At 47.9% G+C, this 26,904-nt stretch overlaps 2 protein-coding genes and 1 long non-coding RNA gene across 8 annotated transcripts in view; 2 read left to right on the plus strand and 1 right to left on the minus strand.

The window, feature by feature from the left end:
* Window positions 1-202: 202 nt before the first annotated feature.
* Window positions 203-23,095, plus strand: CR1 (complement C3b/C4b receptor 1 (Knops blood group)). The gene is made up of 36 exons (XM_064635630.1): window positions 203-275; window positions 2,059-2,241; window positions 2,780-2,962; window positions 3,126-3,305; window positions 3,497-3,679; window positions 4,199-4,381; window positions 4,546-4,725; window positions 4,917-5,099; window positions 5,394-5,618; window positions 5,898-6,089; window positions 6,344-6,443; window positions 6,750-6,835; window positions 7,777-7,971; window positions 8,331-8,510; window positions 8,614-8,805; window positions 8,966-9,065; window positions 9,235-9,320; window positions 9,861-10,055; window positions 10,265-10,447; window positions 10,788-10,967; window positions 11,614-11,796; window positions 11,958-12,140; window positions 12,871-13,053; window positions 14,794-14,985; window positions 15,522-15,704; window positions 15,913-16,104; window positions 16,345-16,444; window positions 16,978-17,063; window positions 17,779-17,980; window positions 18,328-18,419; window positions 18,637-18,819; window positions 19,112-19,294; window positions 20,849-21,028; window positions 21,422-21,451; window positions 21,596-21,671; window positions 21,928-23,095. Exons 1-36 carry the CDS (start codon window positions 203-205, stop codon window positions 22,007-22,009), a joined length of 5,592 nt encoding a protein of 1,863 aa, XP_064491700.1. The 3' UTR covers window positions 22,010-23,095.
* Window positions 23,096-23,832: 737 nt separating this feature from the next.
* The window catches only part of LOC135402450 (membrane cofactor protein-like), a 28,298-nt gene continuing 25,226 nt past the window's right edge, over window positions 23,833-26,904 (plus strand). For all 6 annotated transcript variants that reach the window (XM_064635649.1, XM_064635646.1, XM_064635648.1 and 3 more), the window contains exons 1-4: window positions 23,833-24,028; window positions 25,475-25,666; window positions 25,877-25,973; window positions 26,728-26,813. In XM_064635649.1, coding sequence (XP_064491719.1) covers window positions 23,848-24,028; window positions 25,475-25,666; window positions 25,877-25,973; window positions 26,728-26,813 — 556 coding nt within the window. In that variant the 5' untranslated portion in view covers window positions 23,833-23,847. The remainder of the gene's footprint in view (window positions 24,029-25,474; window positions 25,667-25,876; window positions 25,974-26,727; window positions 26,814-26,904) is intronic.
* Window positions 24,098-26,904, minus strand: part of LOC135402454 (uncharacterized) — a 41,494-nt gene continuing 38,687 nt past the window's right edge. Inside the window, exon 3 of the long non-coding RNA XR_010425131.1 lies at window positions 24,098-24,455. This is a non-coding gene — a long non-coding RNA (uncharacterized LOC135402454). The remainder of the gene's footprint in view (window positions 24,456-26,904) is intronic.

Raw genomic sequence — 26,904 nt, forward strand, 5'->3', positions numbered from 1 at the left:
CCCTTCCAAACCAGCAGCAGCAGCAGTCTGGGGCACCTGCAGCCTCCCCTGAGCCGGGGAGCCCACGGGTTCCTGTCCCGCGGCCCCGGGAAGTCCCGTGGCTGAGGCTCCTTCCACAGGCGGGGGGTGCTGGGGGGAACTGGGGTGTCCATATCTTCCCACCGCCCCCCCAGGAGCCACAGTCTGTGCCAGGGAGCAGAGCATGGTGCTCACCTTCACCCTCTGCCTCCTGGGCAGCTCTGCTTGGCTCCTGATCTCCACGGCTGAGGCTCGAGGTGAGTGAGACCGGCAGGTCTGGGACCTTCCTCCCACAGCCCTCCTCTTTCTCGTGGCTGCTCCTCTCCTTGCTGATCCTTTTGCTCTTCCCTGCTGGTCCCAGGTGGACCTTGGCATGCCAGACCCTGAGCCTCTAAGCTCCTCTGCTAATAAAAAAGACCCTCTGGGATAGTGTTGGAGCCACACTCGAGTGACTGGGGAATGGGGGGTTTAACCTTGCAATGGGAGCTGTGGAGGGTCTTTCATTACCTACACAGCTTCTCAGAACAAGGGGCTTGACCTACATGTTTAAACTGCTAAAGTAAAGCTGGTTATGGGTGCAGCATCTTCCAGCAGTGAGACAAGGAGCTTGTTCCAAGAATTCATTGGGTTTGACCTCGGACAAATTGGAACTGTGGCAAACAGAAATACAGTGGGATGGGGCAGGAGGGTAAAAAAGCCAACAGGACTGTGCTGGTCAGCATGTTTGGTCTGAAAACATGCAGGGCATGAAAAGGTGGCAGGGAGTCCAGATGCCCTCTCATTTGGGATGGGACAGACACAGAAACTCAGCTCCATCACTGCAGGTGGGCTTTTTTCCCCCCTTCCCATATTTTTAGTGTGGGTGCTGTCACTTGGCCGCCCTGGCAAGGTTTGAGCAGGGTGGAGCAGACTTCTGTCTGTATCCTCAATTGTGTAAATTAGTCATTGGCATCTTGAGAGACCAAGGCTGACCCTCCTGCCTTAGCTGGCTGGGGTGGCTCAGTGGCAGACAAGTGGCTGCAAAGGCTTGGGTTATGTTTAGATTAAAAAAAAAAAAAAAAAGGTAAGGTGTATTTTCTTCTGCTCTATTTTCTTCTGTTATACTTGGTTATCTCTGTGTTCAGCTGAATTATGTGCATTTGGTTCTCCAGCCTTCTGGAAGTTCCTGTCACTGCTCCCATGTGCTCTGTGATTCTGGAGAGCTGTGGGTCTCCAGCAAAGCCAACCTCAGAGCTGGTGAGGGGCACAGCAGAGGTGGGCTGCAGCCAAACAGCTCAGGGAGACCAGCTGTGGCTCTTTAGTCACAAAAGATATTGCCAGAGAGAGGCATTTCTCTTAAGTTCTTTCTGCATTCCTGTAGCTAGAGCAAATATTTGCTGAGCGAACAAAAAAACCTCTTCCTTGTGGTTTTAGCTCTGGATGTCTGCTTACCTGTCCACCTCTCTGCATGTCTGCCTCCCCCTCTCTCCAGGGGTTCAATGCAAACAGCCCCCAGGTACCCCTGGAGAGCAGCTTCTCGTGGGCAGGTCCCCTGTAAGGTGCAGCAGAGGTTTCCCCTTGCTGGCACAGGGGTGTCCCCACACCATGGTGTTGGTGCCATGGACAGTGTGTCACAACACCCCCAGCCCGTGCCATGTCCCCCCCACCCAGCTCTGGCACATCCACGTGCTCCTGGTCACTCAGACCCCTGGACTGCAGTTAGGTTTGTTGTGCCAACATCTCCCTGGGTTGGATCAGACCCAGAGGATGGGCTTCAGAGCCCGTGGGTCAGAAACCTGTAGAAGGGACAGAAAGGGCTCTTGGCCTCATCAGGTGATTGATGTGAAAGCCTGGATACCCAGTTTTTGCCAGCTGAGGAAGCTGCAGGGTCCCCCAGATGCACAGGGAGGGGTCCTGCAGCCCCAGGGGCACCCGCCCCAGCTTCAGCCTCTGCCACACCCCACTGCTCAGGATAAAGGGGCTGCAGGGACACCATCCCCACGACCACAGCAACACCTGGGAGCTCTGTAGGTAAACGTTTCATTTCTCTCCCTCTTCCAGTTCCCCTGTGCCCGCTCCCAAACATCCGCTATGGGACGAGAGTACCCCGTGCTCGCCTTTACTACAGGCCCGGGGACATCGTGAGCTTCACCTGCAACCCGGGCTACACCCTGCAGGGCTCCCGCATCAGCACCTGCGGGGCTGACTTCAGATGGAACCCACCTCTGCCAGCGTGCAAGAAGGGTGAGTGTCCCAGCGTGTGCGAGCAGTGACGGCCGCGGGGGAAAGCTCCCTCTTGTGTCCTCCCAAATTCAGTGGGAAAGCAAAGCCGCGGTGGGAGAAGTTAACCCTGTGGGGTTAACCCTGGGCTGGAACCTCCCGGCACGATCTTGAGGCAGCTGTGGGATGGCTGCCCCGGGGGGATTCCTGTTACTAACTCCTGGTCAGATGTGGGGCATTTTCATCTTCCTCCTGGAACGGGAACTAATCAGAGCTTCTTGCTGCTCTTGCTGCTTCCATGTCCGTGTGCATTTCTGCCAAATCCCATGACGTGCCTGTGAGTTCTCCTGTTGGGACTGTCCTCACTGCCAGTAATTTCTTCCAGATGCAGAGTGATTGTAATATCGGTGCAGCTGCACCTTTAGTTAACTAATGTTTTGGTCCAGCAAATGGAACAAAGGCAACAGAATTTAGGATATTACCCTGATATCACTTAAACAGTCCTAGTAACTCACAAAAGGGCAAACACCCGACCCACAGGGTGATTTATTTCCCTCTGCAGAGGGGACGTGTCCTCGGCCACCGAACATCGCCAACGGGCTGCACGCTGCACAGTCCCTGGACAAGGTTTCCCGAGGAGTGACTGTGCACTACAGCTGCAGGGATGGATACACTCTGGTTGGGAATGAGTCCATCACCTGCACGGAGGCTGGAGTGTGGAGCCGGCCCCTGCCCCGCTGTGAAGGTGGGTGGATGATTCTCTCCTGGGTGTGGGACTGGCAGGAAGGATGTTGGATGTCCTGTAGGATCAGAGCAGGCAGGTTTATGGTAGTGATGAAAAGAGGGCTGTGTGTGCAGGATCTTGCCCATGCATTGAAGTTTAAAGGATGCTGTCCGTGTTCCCACAGCAATTGGCTGTAAGGTACCCAAGGTGCAGAATGGGAAGGTCTACAATCTGCAGAGCACCTACAAAGCTGGGGAGACTCTTCACTTTGACTGTGACATAGGTTATGCTGCAGAGAACACCTATGAGAGTCAGTGCCAGCCTGGGGGAACTTGGGATCCGCCAGGGCTCATCTGCCAGAGGGGTGAGTGTGGGTGCCCATTGCTTCCCCAGGGCAGCCCTGCCTGGCTCCATGCAGGCAGGAACATGTGCTCCTGTGCAGGCAGAGCTGTTCCTGTGATGGGCTTTAACCCATCAATGCAGCATCACCCCAACTCCCTTCCCCTGGCACCCCATTCTCTCTCTGAGTTATGACTTTCCGTCTCTCTCTTGCAGTCCGACCCTGCCCTATGCCTCCAGAGATCACCAATGGAAACCACAACGGCCAGGGCAAAGCAGAGTTTACCATGGGAATGTCTGTAAGATACACCTGCAGTCCTGGCTATTACCTGGTTGGAAATGCTGATGTATTTTGCAGAGTCTCAGGGAGCTGGAGCCAGCCCGGCCCTCGCTGTGAAGGTGTGTCTGTGCTCTGTCCCCTCAGGGAACAAACTTGTAGTGTGGCTCTGAGCACATTACCACTACCATTACCACTGAGACCTCCAGTGAGGGACTAAATTCCCCTTTAATGAAATATATGGCTTTCTAATATGTAAAGAATAAGCTTAGATGCACAAATTTAGAGCCAGCACCCTCCTCCCTGTGCTCCAGTGGCAGCCTGGCTCCAGCATGCCCATGGAGAGCCAGATGTTGATGGTGCTGGGGACCAGGAAGGTCAGGGGTGCAACACAGCTTTTTAGGGATGACCAGCTGGATTTCTATGCATCAATTCAATACTCTTTGTCCAGACAAGTCAGAGGAGAGCTAGAGCATCCAAAGGCTGCTGTCAGGACAGAGCTGGCAGTACCAGGGGTTTGAGGCCTCTACCCTCACCCTTCACCTTCCCCCATGTCTGACATGCAGGAGGTTGGAGCTGAGCTGTCTCTCAGGAATTGTCTCTTGCAGACACTCTCATGGGCTTTTCTCCTCCCTCTGCAGAGGTGACGTGTCCTCGGCCACCGAACATCGCCAACGGGCTGCACACTGCACAGTCCCTGGACGAGGTTTCCCGGGGAGTGACTGTGCACTACAGCTGCAGGGATGGATACACTCTGGTTGGGAATGAGTCCATCACCTGCACGGAGGTTGGGGTGTGGAGCCGGCCCCTGCCCCGCTGTGAAGGTGGGTGGATGATTCTCTCCTGGGTGTGGGACTGGCAGGAAGGATGTTGGGTCAGAGCAGGCAGGTTTATGGCAGTGACAAGAAGGAGGGAAGCTGTGTGTGCAGGATCTGGCCCATGCATTGAAGTATTGAAGTTTAAAGGATGTTGTCCACATTCCCTGCAGCAATCGGCTGCGAGATACCCGAGGTGCAGAATGGGAAGGTCTACAATCTGCAGAGCACCTACAAAGCTGGGGAGACTCTTCACTTTGACTGTGACACAGGTTATGCTGCAGAGAACACCTATGAGAGTCAGTGCCAGCCTGGGGGAACTTGGGATCCGCCAGTGCTCATCTGCCAGAGGGGTGAGTGTGGGTGCCCACTGCTTCCCCAGGGCAGCCCTGCCTGGCAGGGGCTCCATGCAGGCAGGAACAGCCTGTGCAGGTAGAGCTGTTCCTGTGATGGGCTTTAACCCATCAATGCAGCATCACTCCAACTGCCTTCCCCTGGCACTCCTTCTCTCACTGAGTTATGACTTTCCATCTCCCTCTTGCAGTCCGACCCTGCCCCATGCCTCCAGAGATCACCAATGGAAACCACAATGGCCAGGGCAAAGCATTTTTTACCGTGGGAATGTCTGTAAGATACACCTGCAATCCTGGCTATTACCTGGTTGGAAATGCTGATGTATTTTGCAGAGCCTCAGGGAGCTGGAGCCAGCCCGGCCCTCGCTGTGAAGGTGTGTCTGTGCTCTGTCCCCTCAGGCAGGAGCTCAAAATGTGGCTCTGAGCACAGGGGGACCCTCACTGTTGCCACTGAGACCTCCAGTGAGGGATTAAATTCCCCTTTAATGAAATATATGGCTTTCTAATATGTAAAGAATAAGCTTAGATGCATGAATTTAGAGCCAGCACCCTCCTCCCTGTGCTCCAGTGGCAGCAGATGTCTCACTGATTTTGTTGTTGCAATATTAACAGCCTCTGGTTCTTTGCTTTGTTTTGCTCCAACTCCTTTTGCACACCCTCATTTCCAGTGACTGTCTGCATAAACCCAACTGCAGCCAATGGGAGGCAAGTTGATGTTCAAGGACTTATCTCTGCACCTGGGCAAACACTGACATTTCGGTGCCAGGATGGTTACAGCCTGCAAGGCAGTGCCAAGGTCTCCTGCCAAGAGGATGGAAGCTGGCAGCCTCCTATTCCCATCTGTGAGAGATCATTCCTTCACCAGAACTCCTTAAACAGGCTCGAATCTTCAGGTAAATAATGACTTAGCTGCCTCGGGGTGCACTGCTATCTTATGTTCCCTAACCCTGTTTGAAAAATGTGGTTAAACCCCGTGAGTGGAAGATTTAAGCATATCCTGAGAATAAGAACCTGTTCCTCTGCAATCCTTTGAGAAAATATGCTGTGTTTGTTTAATAATGGCTATATTAATAAACAGTTTTACAAGGCAAACCAAACCCCTTTCCTCCTGACAGTGTGCACCCGACAAACTTGCCCTGCCTGGCTCTCATGTCTGTTTTCTCTCTCAATAGGTGGTTGTGGTCCTCCCACAAGGTTACACTTTGCTGAGCTCAATGAGGAGCATAGAAATACGATTGATTTTTCTGTTGGGAAGACTGTGCAATACACTTGCCGACCTGGATATGCTAAACACCCAGGAATGTCACCTACTATAACATGCCTTGAGAGCGGAGTGTGGTCAGAAGCACTAGAGTTCTGTAAAAGTGAATAGCTCCTTGATTTGGTGTCCATTGATCAAGAAGGAATAGGTCCTAGGTTCTGTCCATGCTGTAAAAACCTTTCTGTTAATCTGGTCCTCAAATGATATGTGACTAGTGAAGCCATGTAACTCTTTGCTGTTTGAAACCTTTTTTGGGGTTAACTGGAAATGTGGGCAGATGACTGGAGTAATAGTTGCATCTGTTTGCCATGGTATGGAGAGACAGAAGGCTAAAATGAGGGTATTTTCCTCCCCCAGGGAAGCAATGCAGTCACCCTGGTGAACCTGTGAATGGGAAAATTATTTCCCTGACAGACCTCCAGTTTGGGTCAACAGTGGTCTACGGCTGTGAGGAAGGGTAAGTCCTGGCTTTGGCTTCTGCTTAGAGGTGTATTAGGTAAGTCTCTCTTTTTCTTCCTCCTATTCACTCACTCCACATGGATTCTGTACAGAAGCCATGCAGGGTTCTGTACCTATATAGCTTTTAAGGTGCTCACTATCTTTCCTCTACATATAAATAATTGAAGTGGGTTTGGCAGAGCGAGGAAGGAACTCCTCCTTCAGTGCCACACCTTTGCTGATCCCACCATCCAAGGTGGGCAGGGGGAGGCAGCAATTCCAACTGAACTGACTTGGGATGAACATTCAATCCTTTCAACACCAGGCACAGGCTAATTGGACAATCCAGCAGAAGGTGTGAGATTTCTGGTGGACGTGTTGAATGGAGCGGCGACGTTCCCGTTTGCCAGCGTGAGTAGCTCCAGGGGTTTGCATGGATCTGGGAAATATTTTCCAGCAGAGACTGCCACACCTTTCCAATCAAAGCTTTCACAGGCAATTCCTCTGCCCTGCGGGCATGAAAATTATCAGAGGGTTTTGAAGTTGCAAGAAGACATTCTGGGAAAGGTACAAGATCCCAAAGCTTAATGGGTTATAGAAAGCAACGTCTCCACTGGAGCTTTTCCAGCAGTACTTGAGTACCCTGCTGCTGACTGACATCAAGAGCCTGTTACAAGAAAGGAAGGGAAAATATGTTCAGCTTAGGGGCTGTTACTGTCAGACAGAGAGACTGAGGGTCAGTCCTAGAGACAGACAGAGTATTGTGCCAGCAGTGGAATCCCAAAATCCCAAACTGTGGGCTTGCTCCTACTCTCCAAGCACAAATAACTGGTTTGTACCCAAAGAGCTGCACCTCAGCAGCTACACCTGGGTGTTTCTCTGATGGTTCAGTAGTGTTGCTGATTACTTGACAGTTTCATATGAAGACAGAAACGTTTGCTTTGTTTTAAAACAGGGGTTTTAAAGCATTTCACATGTTCTCCAGGTACATATGAACCTAAGGTGATGTATAGGCTGTGCCTGTGCTTGCCTTGGCACTGCATGCAGAAAATCAGCATTTTGCAAAAGTGATGCAAAATAACTGTTTGCTTTCTTATTTCTTAAACAGTAAAAAATATAAAGTGTGTAGGTGTTTCCTCCACAGAGGTTTTACTGGTCTGCTTTCTACCTGCCACAGAAATTGCTGGCCGGGGAGGTGGGAGCCTGTTGCCAGCGAGTCCTCACCTGGGAGGCCATCACTTCACTGCAGTTACTCCATCTCTAGAACAAGTGTTTATGCCCCACAGACTGAGGGATTTCCAGGACTTTGGCGCTGCTGTTGAACTCAAAAGCCTCGTTCTGCACCTCTGCAGGTATCCCTTGCGAGCCACCTCCGGACATTCCCAACGGGAAGCACACGGGCAGGCTGCTGAATGAATTCTACTATGGCATAGCTGTAACATACACCTGCAACCCTGGGTTCCCACTCCACGGAGAGCCCTCCATCCACTGCACCACCCAGGACGGGGAAAACGGCGTGTGGAGCCAGCCCATCCCCACGTGTGGAGGTAGGGCTGGGTGTGGCTGCAGATACTCATGTGCCATCCTCACAGCACTACTGGGAACTTTGGAAAGACTAGGAAGTTCCAGACAGCTGGACTTCTTGCCCCAGGGTTTTCAAGGGCTGGTGTGCAGCTGAGGGCAGGAGGCTGGAGGGCCACCCCGCTGCCTCCAGCATCCCCAGCTTCACCTTTCCATTTGGGCCTCTCTGGTGCTGTTTGAGATCCCTGGATGCAGACAGGACATCATCCACAGGAAAATTATTTTCAGGCTTGTGTCTTAAAAGGGATTGCAATCCTGTGTGGCTTCTCAGTTGCACAGCTCTGCCGAAGTGCCTGCTTTGAGGACCTGCACTTCCTTTTTCCAGAGGCAAACTGTCCCGTCCCACGGGTCCAGAATGGGAGGATCGTGTCTCCTAGATCTGCCTACTCACACCAGGACACCGTGACCTTTGAGTGTGAGCCAGGCTTTGTCCTGCGTGGCCACAGAGTGGTCCAGTGCCAACCCAATAACACCTGGGAGCCACCCGTGCCAGTCTGCACTCAGGGCAAGTGTTCAAACAGGGCTCTGACCCTTAACCTTCACCTGCTCTCCCAAATCTGCCTTTTCTTGGTTCTTTTAACAACTAGGCTGGCTTCTCTCTCTGGTAGCTGGCTGCAGTGCACCTGCCAGGCTGGAGTTTGCTGAGCTGAAGGAGCCCCACAACAACCAGACCGTGTTCCCCGTGGGGAGGACAGTGGAATACGTGTGCCGGCCGGGCTATTCCCAGCACCCGGGGATGCCACCATCCATCACATGCCTCAGGAACCAGACGTGGTCTGTGGTGCTGGAGTTCTGTAAAAGTACGTCCTACAAGTGCTGAAGAACCCAAAGTGTCAGGCTTGGCTGGCTTTCCACATTTCCCCAGCTTTATGGGTTTCTTTACCTGCTCTCTGCGCTGGCATCCCTGGCTGGGATGTGAGTAGCAGCTGGGGGTTACCAAAGGCTGGCATTCCCTTCCAGGGAAGCAGTGTCCTGACCCAGGGCACCCAGTGAAAGGCAGAGCTGTTGTCCTGACAGACCTCCTCTTCGGGTCCAAAATTAACTACACTTGTGATGAAGGGTGAGTCTTGCACAAGCTGACTTCAGCTGCCAGGTGAGAGGCAAAGTGGATTTTCAGCTTTACACAACTTAGTTCCCAAGTCAGAAGTCTCGGCTTCCACTTACAAAGGTTGCAAAGGAATCTCAAGTCTCTGATTGTTAAATTAATGAATCCTTTTGTGTGGCTCCAGGTACAAGCTGGTTGGAAGCTCTCAGAGAACATGCGAGGTCTCTGGCACACGTGTCTCGTGGAGTGGAGATGCTCCTGTCTGCCAACGTAAGTAGGCCAGAGGAAAAGGTCCTTGGTGATGATTTGCAAGATCAAGTGGAACGTCTTTCAAGCCAAAGATTTTATGGCAAAAGATTCAAGTCCCTGGATGTGTAAAATTTTTCCTTTTAATTTTCATTGTTCGGCTTGATGCTTCTGAAAAATGTTTCCAAAGGTCTTTTATTTATCCTGTTCCAAACTGGGAAGAAACAGTAATATTTTAAACTCCCTGTAACAGGGTAAGTATTTCTCACTGGGCATGTGTAGGAATGGAGTGGCTGGTCTGTCTCTGAGTGTGTCACCAATGGTTATGGAAAGGGAGGTAAGAATTGTCCCACCACCTCCAGACGGGCAGCAAGGAACTGCCTCATAGGAGGGTGCAGGTTTTTCTTCCCATAGGTGATTTTTTTCCATACAAGGTTTGTTCCTGGATGATTTGGGACACTGAACACTGAGATGGCTCCATCCCTGTTGATTCCTTTCCTGGGTGTGTCCTGCAGCCCCTGGGTGCTGCTGCAGTGCTCAAAGTCCCCTTGTGCCTGCCCGCAGGGATCGTGTGTGCTCCACCTCCGGCCATCCCCCACGGGACACACAGCGGGCACTCGAGGGACACCTTCTCCTACGGGGACGTGGTCACCTACTCCTGTGACTCCGGGCACTCGCTGGCAGGAGATCCCTCCATCCTCTGCACCTCCTCAGACGGGGAGCACGGAGCGTGGAGCGGGCCAGCGCCGCGGTGCCAAGGTAGGGCTGGGAGGGCTCTGTGGTGTCCCCACCGGCGAGGTTCGGTTGTCACTGGCAGCAGGAAATCCCATGGCTCTGACAGATATTTATCCACAGGAGTTAATGGAGTTAATTGCCTTTCTCCTTTGCTTTTAGAAGGCTGTGTTTTTACTTTATTTTCTTTCTTGCCCTGTGCATATCCCTTACCTCCTTTTCCCTCTCCTTGGCAGAGGTGAAGTGTCCCCCCCCTCCGAGCATTCCCAACGGGAAGCACAGCGGCCAGCCCTCGGACAGGCACCTCCCGGGCTCGGCTGTGCAGTACAGCTGCTCGGAGGGCTACACCCTCATCGGGAACGCCTCCATCCACTGCACTGCCGCCGGGACGTGGAGCCGGCCCCGGCCCCGATGTGAAGGTGTGTTTGTGTTGGCTCCTCTCGTCCTCTCTGCGCCCCTTCTTCCTTCTTGGCTCTTGTTCTAAGCGCTGCAGACCAATCCTCCAGCGAGAGGCGGAGATCAAAGCTCCCAGAGGCAGGAGGAGCCCTATCTGCCTCTGAGAGTTTCCCTTTCTGTTCCCGCTAAGTGCAAACTCTCAGAACAGCTGAATAATGGTATTTTGTGTAAGAAAAAGAGCTGATAATGTTGACATGCCCACGACAGTGATGTACAGCAGCAGGTACTGCCTCTGCTCAGTGTCCCTCCACACCCAGGATGGGTTTCACATCCCCAGCAGTGCTTTGTGCTCTTTTCTTCCAGCAATTGGCTGCGACAGCCCACAGATCCAGAATGGAAGAACGACTGGGCTGGAGACCACGTACAGACTTGGGGATGTTGCTGTCTTCGAATGTGATTTTGGTTATGCCTTGAGGGGCTCTCAACAGTCTCGCTGCCAGTTTGGGGGCAAGTGGGACCCTCCTTTCCCCACCTGTGAGAAGAGTAAGTGCAAATGAGGTGGAGGGTGGCAGCTGATTTCTTCTGAACCACTGTGTGAGTGCAGCTGGCAGGGTGCAACACCTCACACTGGAGGTAAAGGGGCTGCTCACAAGGACTGGAAGGGAAAATCAGATCTGTCTCCCACCTCCATAATCCCCATTCAAGCACTGGAACAGGGATTTCAAAGACATGCAGATGACATGGTTCAGTGGTGGGTTATTGGTTGGACTAGATGAATTTAAAGGTCTTTCCCAACCTAAATGATTCTATGATTTTCTAATTCAGACCTTTGTAATGTAGGACTTTCACCTCTTCAAATGACTCCACAAAGGGACTGGGAGCCAGACTGGTGTCCAATCTCATTCACAGCCACAGAAAGCCCAGAGCAAGCTGTCAGGGCCACAGATGGAAACTAACCACTGTAGTTGCCTAAATAGTGAGAAATTATCATTCTTGGTTCAATAAGCTCAAAAAATATGAAGGCTGGAAGGTAAGTGAGGGTAGGATAGAAATATCATTCAGGCACATCCCTTAGTAGCTACTGGGCACAAGTTGAGAGGAAAGAAAGAAGTTAAAAGGCTGCCTCACCCTACAGTGGGGGGTTGTGGTACCAGCTCTTTACCAGTTAGGACTTTTTCCCTCCTGGTAGTGCTGCCATGTCCTTCCCCTCCAAATATCAAAAACGGCCGGCACGACAGCAAGGATGTGGATGTGTTTATCCCTGGAATGTCAGTGAAGTACTCCTGTGACCCGGGGTATGTCCTCACCGGGAAAACGACAGTTTCCTGTTTGCCATCTGGATCCTGGAGCATCCCTTACCCCCGGTGTGAAGGTGAGCTGTAAATGCTGTCACCCACAGGGAAAAGGGAGACCACGGTGGTCGCACGGCCTCCCCTGAATTTTGACCTCTTAAAAACAAACAGGGTGGGCTGTTTTTAACAAGCTCTGGCAGCTCCTTCCCCAGGCTGTTGCTTTGACACTTTTCCCTTGCAGTGATCACCTGCACAAGCCCCAGCATCCGGGATGGAGAGGTGGCTGAAGGCCGGAGCGCTGTGTACCTTCCTGGGGCCAACATCACCTTCCAGTGCCACCCAGGCTACGTCCTGCGGGGCAGCCATGCAGCCAAGTGCCAGCCTGACGGCCGCTGGGTGCCTGCTGTGCCCACCTGTGAGCGAGGTGAGCACGGGCACGTGTGGGTTTAGAAGGAGGCCACCCCAAAAAAAGCATGGCCGGCAGGTTGAGGGAGGTGATTCTGCCCGTCTGCTCTGTCCTGGTGAGACCCCACCTGCCTCCAGCGCTGAGATCCCCAGCACAGGAAGGACATGGAGCTGTTGGAGCGAGTCCATAGTTGATAAGAGGGATGGAGCATCCCTGGTATTAGGAAAGGCTGAGGGATTTGGGATTGTTCAGCCTGGAAAACAGAAGGGTTCAGGGTGACCTAATTGCAGCCTTCCAGTACCTGAAGGGAGCTGACAAGAAAGGTGGAGAGAGACTCTTTACACGGGCCTAGAGTGACAGGGCAAGGGGGAATGGTTTCACACTGACAGAGAGTAGGTTTAGATTAGATGTTAGGAGAAAATTCTTCCCTGTGATGGTGGTGAGGCACTGGTAGAAGTTGCCCAGAGAAGCTGGGGCTGCCCCATCCCTGGAAGTGTCCCAGGCCAGGCTGGATGGGGCTTGGAGCAACCTGGCATAGTGGAAGGTGTCCCTGTACTATATGATCTTTAAGGTCCCTTCCAACCCAAACCATTCAATGATTCTATGCTTGCTCTGCTGGAGTGGCCCTGAGGTCGTGCTTTCTGCCTCACCCACGTCACTTCAGGTGTGACAGTCCTTTGCTGCGTTACACGTGCTCCTCTGCCGGGCAAAATCACTAAAACTCTGCTCTGTGCTCCTGCCCTGGCAGAGCTGCTGTGCCCTGAGCCTCCCGTCATCGCCCACGCCACGCACGGCGCGGAGCTCGGGGCCAACTTCACCAGCGGGATGTCGGTGACCTACAGCTGCCAGCCCGGCTTCTCCCTCCTCGGAGCCCCTTCCATCTGGTGCACGGCCTCGGGGAGCTGGAGCCTTCCATACCCACGCTGTGCAGGTGGGACCAGCTGCCCCCTCGTGCTCTCATGGCTGGCTGAGCACCCGCCCCGTGCTCGGCTCGTCCTGGGGCAGCCAAACCTGCCAACAGCCAAAAACTGGCACGAGTGGCAGGAACCACGTGTCCAGTGACACCCGGGGGTCTAAATGTGCTTCCAGCACGTGCAGGAGCCGTGTCCCCTTTGGTGGCATTGGCAATGAGCTGGTGGCATTGCTGAAGCCCGTGGTTTCCCAAAAGGAGGCAGGTTTGGGTGTTCTAAGTACCGGAATTGAAGATTCCTGCACTCTGCAGCCCAAAGATGGCACAGTGTGTGATGGCAGAGATGTGTAGGATGTGCAGAGTGTGAAAGCACCAAACTGGCTAACCTATTTTTGGGGGTATTTTTTGGGAGCATTATATTTTTAAAAATTATTTTTAGAGGCATTGTCTTTTTGGGGAGCATAATATTTTTTTTAAACAATTTTTGAGGGCATTATATTTTTGGGAGAAATATATTTTATTAACAACTATTTTGGAGGATATTATATTTTTTTGGAGCATTATATTTTTTAAACTATTTTTAGGTGCATTAAATTTTTGGGGAGCATAATATTTTTAGGGGCATTGTATTTTTTGGGAGCATAATATTTTTTTAAACTATTTTTAGGTGCATTAAATTTTTTGGGAGCATAAAATTTTTTAAAACTATTTTTAGGTGCATTAAATTTTTGGGGAGCATAATATTTTTAGGGGCATTGTATTTTTTGGGAGCATAATATTTTTTTAAACTATTTTTAGGTGCATTAAATTTTTTGGGAGCATAAAATTTTTTAAAACTATTTTTGGGTGCATTATATTTTTGGGGAGCATAATATTTTTTTTAAACAATTTTTGAGGGCATTATATTTTTGGGAGCATTATATTTTATTAACAACTATTTTGGAGGATATTATATTTTTTGGGAGTATTATATTTTTTAACAATTATTTTTGGGTGCATTATATTTTTGGGGAGCATTATATTTTTTTAACTATTTTTAGGTGCATTATATTTTTTGGGGAGCATAATATTTTTTAAAACTATTTTTAGGTGCATTAAATTTTTGGGGAGCATAATATTTTTTTAAACTATTTTTAGGTGCATTATATTTTTTGGGGAGCATTATATTTTTTAACTATTTTTAGGTGCATTATATTTTTGGGGAGCATAATATTTTTTAAAACTATTTTTAGGTGCATTAAATTTTTGGGGAGCATAATATTTTTTAAAACTATTTTTAGGTGCATTATATTTTTGGGGAGCATAACATTTTTTTAAACTATTTTTAAGGGCATTGTATTTTGGGGGAACATAATATTTTTTAAACTATTTTTGAGGGCATTATATTTTTTGGGTGCATTATATTTTATTAACTATTTTTGGGTGCATTAAATTTTTTGGGAGCATAAAATTTTTTAAACTATTTCTAAGGGCATTATGTTTTTGGGGGGCATTGTATTTTTCAGAGGCATTATTTTTTTAAATTATTTTTGAGAGTGTCATATTTTTTTAAACTGTTTTTGGAGGCATTGTTTTAGTTTGTGGGCTTTTTAAGAGCATGTAGATTAGATGCATGTGTCCTTACATGCTGAATGTTAATTTCTGTGTTCAAATGTATCAGAATACACAGAAGGTATATTGATACCTTGGGGTTTAACAGTGCCTATAAATGCATTTCACAACCAAGGATGTGTTTCTCATGTGCCTTTTGTTTCTTGGCAGCTGGTTGTGGCACACCAACAAAGTTGTTGTTTGCTGAGCTGAACGAGGAGTATAAAAATCAGACTGAGTTTCCTGTTGGGAAGATTGTGGAATACACTTGTCAGGCTGGATACGTGAAAGAGCCACAGATACCACCAACTATTACATGTCTTGAAAATCAAACATGGTCTGAAGCCCTGGAGTTTTGTAAATGTATGTTTTGCAGATGCTTCTAGTTTTTTTAAAATGCTGTGGGAGGAAGCTTTGTAATTTCTCCTTTTCTGGAAGATTTGGCTCCTAGAAATAGTGATCCTTTTCCTATGGCACTAAGTTAAAGAAGCTTAAAATCAGATTCTCGTTCCACCCCCTGCCATGGGCAGGGACACCTTCCTCTAGCCCAGGTTGCTCCAAGCCCTGTCCAACCTGGCCTTGGACACTTGCAGGGATGGGGCAGCCACAGCTTCTCTGGGCAACCTGTGCCAGGGCCTCCCCACCCTCACAGGGAAGGAATTTCTTCCTAATATCCCATCTAGCCCTGTCCTCTTCCAGTTTGAAGCCATTCCCCCAGGCCCTTGTCCAAAGTCTCTCTCCATCTCTCTGGAAGGGGCTCTAAGGTCTCCCCAGAGCCTTCTCTTCTCCAGGCTGACCAACCCAATGTTCTCAGCCCATCTTCACGGTAGAATCACTCCAGCCCTCTAAGCATCATGTCCTTGCCCTTTTCTCAGTTTTGTCTTGTCCTCTCTCTTTAGTGCTGCAGTGTCCTTCACCTCCAGCTATTGACAACGGAAATCACAACAGCCAGGACTTGGAAGTTTTCCCCCCTGGGATGGTTGTAAACTACAGCTGTGACCCTGGGTACAGCCTCCTGGGAGAGGCATCCATCTACTGCACTGACTCTGGCAACTGGAGCCTCCCTCTCCCTCGGTGTGCAGGTACACTGTGGTTCCAAGCTGGGAGTTATGGACAGTCTGGGAGTTTGTAGGATTTGTCCTTACCTGTGCCAAAATTTGGAATCCTTCAGCCCTTCCCCTTTATTTTCCGCTCGTCTTGTAAACTCACCCGTGCGTGCTCAACAGACATTTTAAAACCACTTTGTGTGGTTGATATCCCTATTTCTCCCTCTGTTTTCTTCCCTGGTAGGTGGCTGTGGTGCACCTCCAAACTTCACCTTTGCTCAGCTAACTAAGGAACACAGAAATCAGGTGGAATTTGCTGCCGGGGACACCGTGCGCTACAGCTGCCAGCCAGGATACGTGAGACGCCCCGGAGTGTCCCCAACTCTGACCTGCCTCAAAAACCACACGTGGTCTGAAGCGCTAGAGTTCTGTAAAAGTGAATAGCTCCATCAGTTTGGTGTTGTTGGAAATTGTCTGATTTGTGGGTTTCTTATTTAAAAGAAAAAAAAAAAAGGTTCATACATGGCTTCACTAGTCACAGAGTTTGGGCCATTATTGGCCATTTAGAAATCAAAATTATTGGTGTCAGAATGTGGACAGAGCCTTAAGATACCTTCTCATAATGTGTTACACGACTACAAGAGAGGAGTTTAAACTCAGCCTTGTTCTTTCCCAGGGAAGCAATGTATATATCCAGAAACACCCAAGAATGGCAGAGTTGTTGTTCTGACAGATCTCTTTTTGGGGTCCACCGTGAGCCACACGTGTGAGGAAGGGTAAGTCCCACGCTGCCTTTGCTGACTGTGTCTGAGCTTGGTGTTGGGCAACTTGTGGTGAAGCATCAGAGCCCATTCCTCTCTGAGCAGCTGTTCTCCCACAGAAAGCCAAAATGTGGATTTTTGGTTCCAATTCTGCCAGCTTAGGAAAGGGAGAAGTGTCTCATTTTTCCCTTCCTGTGCTCAGTAGATTAATTTGCACATCTCAGTCTCAGTTTTGCATCCTCAGACAGCCACCAAACAGGAGCTGAGAGTGCCAGCAAGGAGGATCCAGCCCTTTGGAAATCAGCTGGGGCCAAGTCCTGATTTAGCACCTGACCAACCTGACCCGGAGTCATTTGGGATCAGTGTTGTTCCCCCTGGAAGAAGGAACTTGGTGTCCTTCACCCCCATGTGTCAAAGCAGCAGAAACACCTTGGTGACCAGCCAGAATCAGGAGGCTGCAGAGGGAAACCTCTGGGGGTAGTGTCAGAGTGCAAAATCCAAGCTGAATGACCTGGAATCAGCTGATATTTGTGTCTCTGTAACTCCAGGCACCAGCTGGTTGGACAGTCTCACAGGAGATGTGTGATTTTTGGACGAGATGTCACATGGACTGGTCTTCCTCCCCTTTGTCAGAGTAAGTAGGTCACCACTAGCAAGCCCAGAAGTGGCAAATTAAGTCCTTAAAATCAAAAAGTGGCATTTCTTTTAAATAAATAGAATTAGAGGAATATGACTTTTAAAGCATGATATTCCCCCAGGATAGGGGTTTTTTTTGGTGCTTGCATGTTTGGTTTCTTCTAAAAATCTTCCAGATGCAAGCTTTGGATCTGCCATAGAAATGTGGACTGAAGAGCTGTGAGATGCCTGCAGGGATTTGTCCCTTTTGGTTTCACAAATATAAATAATAAATCAGGGAAGGAATGTGTTTTGCAGTAGAAGAGTGGGACATCGAGTAAAACCAAACTGGAATCTTCCAAATCCCGTACTGTTATTTGCAGGGGTTGATCACTGCAGTTAGTTTTTCTTTCAGATGGAATTGCTTTGGAAGGTGAGTTTGGGATAGTAAAGCAGTCATGAGAATGGCTTAGCAGTGCTTACAGATTTCTACCCCATTTAATACATTTGTTGGAATGTATTTGCACTATTCTGTTCATAGCCACAAACTATGTTCAGATATATAATACAACCTTAGGGTACTTCAATGAACTAAAAAGCCCTTGGTTCTTGAAATTATTCTTCTCTGAGTCTCCTGTGAAAATCCTCTGAGCACACTAAGGATGGACTTCATACATGCACCAATTAAAGCATAAATATGGCTTCATATTCATAAATACAAATTTATTTTTCAGAGGTGGTGTGTCCCCTCCCACAGATCCAGAATGGGAGGGTAACCCTTCTGAAATATCGCTACACCTACAAAGACACTGTTACTTTTAAGTGCCGCAAAGGTTTCACCCTGCGAGGCCATCACACCTCCCAGTGCCGAGCTGATAAATCCTGGGATCCTCCTCCCCCCGTCTGTGAGCAGGGTAAGTCTCAGCACTTGGACTCGTCAGCACTGCAGATTCCTCCCTGATTTCTACCCACTCAACAAAGCTGAAATTGCCTTTATTTTTCCTGTTCGCTCCGACTACTTGAAGGAGAACCCAGAAATTGTTCCTTTTATTTATGCCTCTCTTTTCGTGCAGGAGGTGAGCCAGGGGTTGGGTAGTGCTGTAAGTATTAGCATGATTTGCACTTTCTCACGCTGCTTCTTGCAATCCAGAACCCACATTCCCTTAATTTCCTGAATGTGAGAAATTTGGCAGCTTCAAGGCAGGACACTGACTATCAGAGAGGAGCGAAGTGCTGGAAATGTAAATGCAGGATGATGGGAAATGAAGGTAAATTTGTGCATTGTGTTTGCTCACCCACATTTTTAAACTCTCAGTGTTGCATCCAGATGGAGTGGCAGAACATTATCATCATCCCAACACCACAACAAAGCCAGGTAGGTCTCTCCTAAGAAGAGGAAAGACTTACTAAATACTAATTCCTCCTCCCAACCTGTCCTGCTTTTTTGAGGGAAGAGGGATAATTGACCCTCTTTGCAGAGGGTTGGTTCTTTGTGTTGGAGTCAGTGCTGTGGGAGTGAGTGTTCAGCTGCTCAAAAGTTTTCTCTCTTGCCTCTGTGAGCCCTGTTTTGATCTGCACATCTCTAATTTTAGTGCTGCACTGCTCCAAGCCTGCAGATATCACTCATGGGTCTCTCAGCAGCCCAGCAAAAGCGTTTTTCACTCCTGGAACATCTGTGAGCTACATCTGTGATCCCGGCTTCTCTCTCCTTGGGACAGCATCCATTTATTGCACACCATCTGGAGCCTGGAGCCATCCTCCTCCCGTCTGTCAAGGTGTGTTTTTGTAGCAGAGAGCTAAGAACAAAGGACATTTAACAAGTCTTGCCTTAGGGAAAGGTTTGTAGAAGGACTGCATCTGAGTCCTTCACTACACAAAATGTGATAAGAACAGGATCAGGTTTATAACCATTTCCAAAGCCTGATGGAGTTACAGGGGTACAGGTTATTGAGCCAAGGTGAAGTAATTCAGAGGGAAGAATGAAGCCTGCAAAGGTACAGTGCCTTGGCCACTCTCTGCAGTCCTTCAGGATCCTCTTGTTTGTCTCTCCCCTCCCCAACTTCCCAGCTGTGAAGTGCCTCCATCCTCCAAACATCACCAATGGGAAGCTCAAAGGCAACATCTCACACACTTTTCCCTATGGAGCATCTGTGTCCTACAGCTGCAATCCTGGTTATTCACTTGTTGGGAATCCTTTTATCAACTGCACGGTGTCAGGAACCTGGAGCCAGCCTCTTCCTCAGTGCAAAGGTGGGTTTTGTGCTTCCTTTGCTCCTGTTGTTTGGAATTTGTGGTGGCAGAACCAGAGTGGGCTGAGGGATATGCAGCCACACTGACATACACGTCTTACTTTGGGGAGAAAATTAAATCTTCAGAGATTCAAGGGCCAAAATCTAAGCAGTAAGATCTCCTGCAGCTAACACTGAATTCCATCCCCTTATTTGGCCTGGGAACTGCTTTTATGTCACAGCTAGGAAGTGTTGATCTGTTAACTAGGAATTTATCTACTCTTTGTTACCCCTGGGAAGGGTATTGTTGTAAAGAAGCAGGATGGGAACCTCAAGCAAACAGCCAGAAGGATGTGAGTCCAACAGAGGCACTTCTGATAGGCAGTTTTAACTCTTGCACGTTTTCCATCTCTGCCCCTGTTGCCCCAAAAAGGTGTACACCAAATTCTCTCCACTGACAGCTTTTTACTTTTAGTAGAAGAGTAGAAACGTTTTTGTGTCCCTTGCCTTTTGTGTTTCACTCTCCAGTTATCAATAACAGGAAACAAAGAAAGTGATTATATCAGAGAAAGTGTCTCTGATGGATGGTTTGTACATGACAACAACTATTCCCTTCTCTGTATCTCTGAATTGGCACTGCCAAGGTCAGTCACCAGGCAGACTTGACTAAAGCCAATTGCATGGACGTCACAGGATTCCTAGTGTGGGTGTTCCTGCATGAAAATCTGGACAATCATCATCATTACCCACACAAGGAGCTGCACCCGCCTCAGTGACTCAAGAATCGAAAATCTCAGATAACAATGGGAGGAAATAACCTACCAAACACTTATGTAAATAAATCAGAGGCTCCTTAAAGGAAGCAGTCTCAGAAAAGTTCTGCCAGCCATTCCATATTTTTGTGGCTTTGAAGTATCTTTATTAGTAGTACAAGTGATAGTAAATATATATGTGTATATATATATATATATGACATAAAAGAAAGGGTAAATATTACATGCTGATGTTATCCCTTTGCTCACTGAGAACCTTGTCCAATAGAATCCTTGGGCTTGGACTGTTAAAGATGATGAGATGCTTGAATTGAAGCAACTGACTCACTTTAGTTTTATAAATAGCTTAGATGGGTGGACTAATTAATGAATTAATTATTGATGATGACATCTTTGGAGGGCAAGAAACTTTTACAGACTAGAAGTGGTTTATATGCAGCTGGTTCTAAAACTGCCACAGAATTCTTCCCTGCTACATCTTTCCTCTCCAAATGTTTTGGTAGCCCAGCATCAGAAATATCTCCTCTGTCAAGCTTCTCCCAAGGTAACTCTTCTACACATTATTTTGCATCTGCCATATCAGTGTGGAGGAGCTGATCTGTACAAATATTCATTTGTGGCAGGGAGACCCTTACCCACTTCTTCAGCCACAAAGAAAGGAACTACCCTGTGGAATAAGAATTAATTCCTAGCTACACTCAGAAGGAATTCAAGAACCGTGTTCTAAATAACCCACAGTTGTGTTTCTCATGTTTTATGGTCCCTCTCATTAAATGCCCTTTTTTGATGACTTCCAATTCCAGAGATCAGATGTGAATTCCCGGATGTTCAAGGTGTTAAGAAAGCCATTAAAGGAAACACTTATCGTTCTGGGACCAACCTCACTCTTGAATGTGATGATGGTTACACGTTGCAAGGCATCAGTCAGACTCAGTGCCAAGAGGATTTCAGCTGGGACCCTCCTGTGCCACCCTGTAAACTGAGTGAGTGAAATGGGAATGAAGCAAAGATCAGACAGAAACACGGAAATGCATTTTAAACGTGCAAAATAACTTCTTGTATTTAAGAAAAGAGTAGATAATGGTGGGTTTAAGAAATCAGTTTTACCAGTGAGATGCTGGCCCAGAGAAGCTGTGGCTGCCTCATCTCTGGAAGTGTCCAAGGCCAGGTTGGACAGGGCTTGGAGCAACCTGGGACAGTGGGAGGTGTCCCTGCCCATGGCAGGGGGTGGAATAGGATGATCTTTAAGATCCCTTCCAACCCAAACCATTCTATGATTCTAAAAGGTTTATTGGTAAAGTGATTAAGGACAGCAGACAAACACTGGATTTTGTTAGAAGAGTTTGCTGATTTCTCTTTTTTTCTCCTCCCTCCAGCATCACACAAGTCTGGGTCACTAGGCCTCGGTAAGCAGCTTGCAAACATTCCTGCAGCCAGGTCTTTAGCTCAGTGGCACTGTTTCCTTCTGCTTACTTGGCAGATACACCTTGTTACGTCTTTTGTGTGCTTTCAAACACACGGTGAGAATAATACGGGCTCTTCTCTCTCAGGAGTCGCAGCCGCGGGAGTTCTGCTGCTCCTGGGGGCAGGCATTGTCTGGAAAATAGTTTCCAAGCAGAAGGAAGGGTAAGGCAGTCCTCTGGATGTTTATTCATGTCCTTTGTTGCCAAGTGCCAAGCTTTAGACACTTTATACGCTTAAAAAAATATTTGCCTGAGTGTGCCTGGGTCTTGTGATTCTGTACCTTCAGCTCACGCTTGCAAACTGAACAAGCTGGAATAAATGGTGTGATTATGTCATTTTATCTCTTCCTGAAAGGAGACCAACCTGAATGTTCTCTTACAAAGCAACACAGTTCATTGTTCTTTTCTTTTTCACTTAGCTATTATCGTACATATGAAAATTACAATTACCAAACCCCTCTGAATCTGGTAACTCAACAGAAAAGCTCATGTCTGCCATAGAAGGTATGGATTTATATTTCTCAACATAAAATATCAGTTATAGCTGCAACAATTATATGCTTATTTGTTTATATTGTTGTCTACATTGTCTACTTCAATGACTGTTTTACTAATATAATCATTCAAGCAGAAACCTCTTTCCCCTTAATCTTCTGGTAAGATGTTTTCTTTGGCAGAATAAAAGAGACTGTTTTAAACATACTGGGGTTTTTTTAGACATCCTATTTTTCTTTCTGAAACCAACCTCAACGTGTGTCTTTCCTTTTCTGTAATCTGAATGGATAGTGCTCACAGGTCAGACTTCCAGACTAGTCCTTGCTTCTGACATAAAACTGCTTTCAATTTTTTTATGGTTTATGGGAGAGCTTGCTCTCTAAAAGACTACTTAACCAGCAGTAGTGTCAGAAAAAGACACTGAACTGGGCTTTTGGTTTTTTTTTCTTGCTTTCACACTTACTACAATGATATTTTTACTGACAGGTGAATCTACTTTCTATGCTGAATCTGTTGGAGCAAAGAGTGAATTTTCAGTGTTAGCAGCACTCTGAGCATAATCAGCTTTGACTATAAAGAGGCTTGGTTTTGGGTCACTTCTTTGAAACAAAGCACTTCCCAGAAATTCTCTCCTCCCTCCCTGAGTGACAATGTAATCCCTAGACATCAGCACGGAAACAGGAAAAGTCTAATTATAACACGAGCATGTCATCTTTTTCCTAGGCTGGGCACCCGTGTGGCTGCTAACCAGGGACTTGGCTCGTTCTCCACAGGGAGGGCTGCATGGAAGTGCTGCTCGAGACTGAAATTCTGTGGCAAAAATAAGACACCTTATTGTAAATCTTTAATGCTCATTCTGCTCCCATTAATTACTGTAATAATCTAACGAGGCTCAGACTGCACGCGGCGCGGATGCTGCCCCCGAGGGAATTCTGTGTGCTGCTTCTGATCAAGAATACTTCATCTGCAAAGCCAAAAAATCTGGATAAGCAAGTGCCATTAAAGCGTTCCTGCGCGGGGGTGGGAGTCACAGCATGTTAATTAATGTCTTAATAACAGCTGCATTCACATCTCTGTATTTCCTTTCAGCAACGCTTAAAATGCTTAACATAATAAAAGCTGAACCCTGGATAAGAATTTTGTGCCTTTTTCTAGGTCTGTCTAGAATTTGAAGGGGTTTTTTTGTGTGTTTTTGTGTGTACGTGGTTTGGGATTTTTTTATTTTATTATTATTTTAATGCTGCTCTGCAACACGGAACGTGCTGAGGGTGTTGCAGAATTTGGAGCACGTCAAGATTATCTTAAGTCGGGATGTTCTTTGATGTAAGATCTTCGTATCCTTTCAAGCCTCATCAGTAGGAAAGGAGAACTAATAAGTGGAACAGGCAGAAGCTGCATCCCTTAGTCAAGGACATCCTGGAACTAACAAGCTTTAAGGATGTAGTAAATCGGGATGTTGACGTGTGCTATGTAAACATGGCAAAACACTCGAGGTCCGTGAATATAGCCCATAATTCCAAGGAACTATGCTTTATACTAAAAACCACGCCTTTTAATACTAAAAATCAGGCCCCAGGTCAAACAGACCCTTCACCTGAGCATGCGGAGAGGCCGGACGGCATTACGTAATTTGTGTGGAAATTACTAAGTAATCACAACGGCGGGGCTGCGCTCGGGAAGCGACTCCGAACTTCCGCGCACAAATAACGGCGCGGAAGGCCCGGCGGGGCGCGCCGGACTCGTCGAACACCACCCATGAGCGGGGCTGGGGTGAAATAAATAAAGCAGCGAGCGGTTCCCGCGGAGCCGCCCGGCGGGGGACGGGCCCTCCTCTGAGGGCGATAATGGCGGGCGCGGCCATGGCGCTGAGGGCGGGGCGGGGCCGCGCATGCGCCCCGGCCCCGCGCTGCGTCTCGGGCGCTGTGAAAGAGCGGAGCGGGCGCTGCCGCGGCCCCGCCGCCGTCATGGGGCCGCTGCTGCTGCCGGTCCTGGTGCTGTGGGGGCTCGGCGGAGCGCGGGCGGAGGGTGAGGAGCGGGTTGTCTCTGCCCCCGTGCTCGGGGGGTGCTGCGGGGAAGGGGCGCGCTGAGCGGCTGGTGCGTCGCGGAGCCCCCGCCCCGGGGGAGGGGGGAAAGGAGGGAGAGGGGTCGCGGTGTCCTCCCCGCTCCGGTCCCGGCGGTGCTGCGGGGTGAGGGAGCCCCAGAGGCTTTTTCGGGGAGGGACGAGGAAATGGCTTGTGGTGGCGGTGGAACCACGAGGTTTTGGGCGGTGTTGTGTGTGGGGGGAGTTGAATCTTCGAAGGGTTTGCGTGGGAAGGGACCTTATAAAGATCATCCCGTTCCACCCCCTGCCATGGGCAGGGACACCTTCCACTAGCCCAGGTGGCTCCAAACCCCATCCAACCTGGCCTTGGACACTTCCAGGGATGGGGCAGCCACAGCTTCTCTGGGCAACCTGTGCCAGGGCCTCCCCACCCTCACAGGGAAGGATTTGTCCCTAATATCCATTCTAAACCTGCTCTCTGCCAGTTTGAGGCCGTTCCTTCTCATCCTGTCACTGCATCCCACTGTAAACAGTCCCTCTCCAGCTCTCTTGGAGCCCCTTTCAGGCACTGAAAAGGTGAGGGGGAAGGTGGTGCTGCAGAAAGGTTTGGTGCTAATGGGACGCTGAGCTTGAGGTTTGGTAAATCTCTTTTCTGGTTTGGCCAATTTCTAAACAATAATAGAAATAGATCGGGAAAAATGATAGGTGTCAAAGAGGTGCTGGTCTCTGTGTTTAAGTCTTGCAGATCCACGTAGTCTGGTGATTCATATAGAGGGTCTTGAATGCGTTTCTTTGAGTCCTTTTGTGTGGAGGAGTTTAATTTCTTCAGCTTTAGGAGTTGGACTTCAATGATCCTCATGGGTCCCTTCCGACTGAGGATATTTTGTGATTCTAACCAACCCCAGAATGTCCCTGGGTCTGTAGGTCTCTGTTGGATTGTGCAGCTGATTTTTGAACTCTGCTTTATGCTCCTTAGACTTGCTCTCCTTTTTCCTGTGAAAACTACACGACATATTTTCATAACATATTTTCACTATCAGCTATTTGAGTGGGGCTGGCTGGTTTGTTTTTCCTGCAGCAAGCTAAATAAGCATTTCACTGCCGATGGGTTTACAGTGAGTTAAGTTGTGTGTTTAACTTCAAAGAAAAAAAAGGCAGACAAAAAATTAAGATCTGGAAGGAAATGCATTGTCTGGGTAGAACGCTGAAGGACTTGGGAAAACAATAAGTACTAGTACAGAGTTGAAAATTTGGATGCAACTGAAATCTAAATTAAATATAAAAATATCTCTGGCTCTTAAGAATGTCACCTCTTGGATTTACCAGTAAATCCTTAAAACCCCTGGAATTCCCCTGGCTTCTGTGCTGGTACACCTGGTGTGTTTCTCTTGTTGCTAAGGTTGTGTATTCCCTTTTCCTCCCTCTCCCAGACGCGTGTGGTATCCCAGGCAGGCTGCAATACGCGGAGCTGGAGGAGAAGTTCAGAGGAATAGAGAGTTTTCCTGTTGGAAGTCAAGTCTCCTTCACCTGCCGGCCGGGATATATGAAAATCCCTGGAAAATCCCTAACTCTCACGTGTGGTCCTGACTTACAGTGGTCACCCAAAGAGCAGTTCTGTACAGGTAATTGTGTGCTTTTTTGGTACCGTTTTCCTTTTCCCCTTTGATATTTAACAACTTGATTTGTTTTGCAAGTTAGAATTAGTATTTTGCAATGTTTTAAACAACGCTTTGGAAAACACTGATGTTGATAAGGGCAATATATGCCAAAGACTTTGTATATATAATTAGAAGTATACATTTTTCCTTTCTTTTTTTCCCCCACTCTCCCAGAGAGAAGATGTAAGCACCCAGGAGAATTAGCAAATGGTGTTGTTGATGTGACAGATCTTACATTTGGTTCAACTGCTACTTTTTCTTGTCGAGAAGGGTAAGTATTTTGGTGAAGTTAATCTAATTTTTTTTTGGTGTGTTTACACCAGATCTGAACCAAACCCACATTTTCTATGCAGGTTCCATTCGGGTTCTGATTTGAAATCTGAATTCTACCTGGAGCAAATGAACTTGGAGCTAAATTTAGCTTGATTCGTGGCTTAAGTGCTGTTTGCATCAACCTTCAGCTTTTTAGGGAGATTCTGCAGAGTGAAAAGTAGAGTGTTACCTCTAATGACTTTCTTCTAGTGCTCCTGTGCCAGAGGGAATAAATATATACTCATCACCCTTCATTGTTGTTTTGAACAATGGCCCATTTGTCTGTGTATAGCAAATTCAGCCAGGAGTACTAAACTCTCCAATGGTTTTCCTCTCTTTCCTTTAGTATTAGTAACTTCAGGGAATTAGTGTCACATCTTAAAATGTGACTTCCATCAATTTCTTTAGTGATGTCTGTTTGGTTCTGTTTTGTTTTCAGAGTTTTTTGTTTTTGTTTCTGATTGTTTCTGTTTTGTTTTCAAAGTGAGACCGTTAGCAAAATAAACAAACAAAGATACTTTTATCAAAATAAACAAATGAAGATACTTTTCTCTTAGCAAAATAAACAAATGAAGATACTTTGTTACAACAAAACCTTGGTGTGTTATGTCCCCATAACCACGGAACAGAATTGTATAAACCAGTTTTTTAGGGGCTTGTTGGAGAAATGAGAGATTTAAGTTTAACCTCTTTAAAAATCTTTACCTCTCTAGATACAGATTATTTGGAAACCAGCAGGTTACCTGTGTAATTAGGAATGAAGGTGTTGATTGGGACCGGGAGATGCCTTTCTGTGAAGGTGAGTAAATCACTGCTTAATTTTCTATTCAGGTGGTGGTAGTTCATTTAAAAACAGCTATGCTATAAACCTTCCAGTCTAAGAAATGATG

Source organism: Pseudopipra pipra, chromosome 25 (genome assembly GCF_036250125.1).
Source record: "Pseudopipra pipra isolate bDixPip1 chromosome 25, bDixPip1.hap1, whole genome shotgun sequence".
NCBI lineage: Eukaryota > Metazoa > Chordata > Aves > Passeriformes > Pipridae > Pseudopipra > Pseudopipra pipra.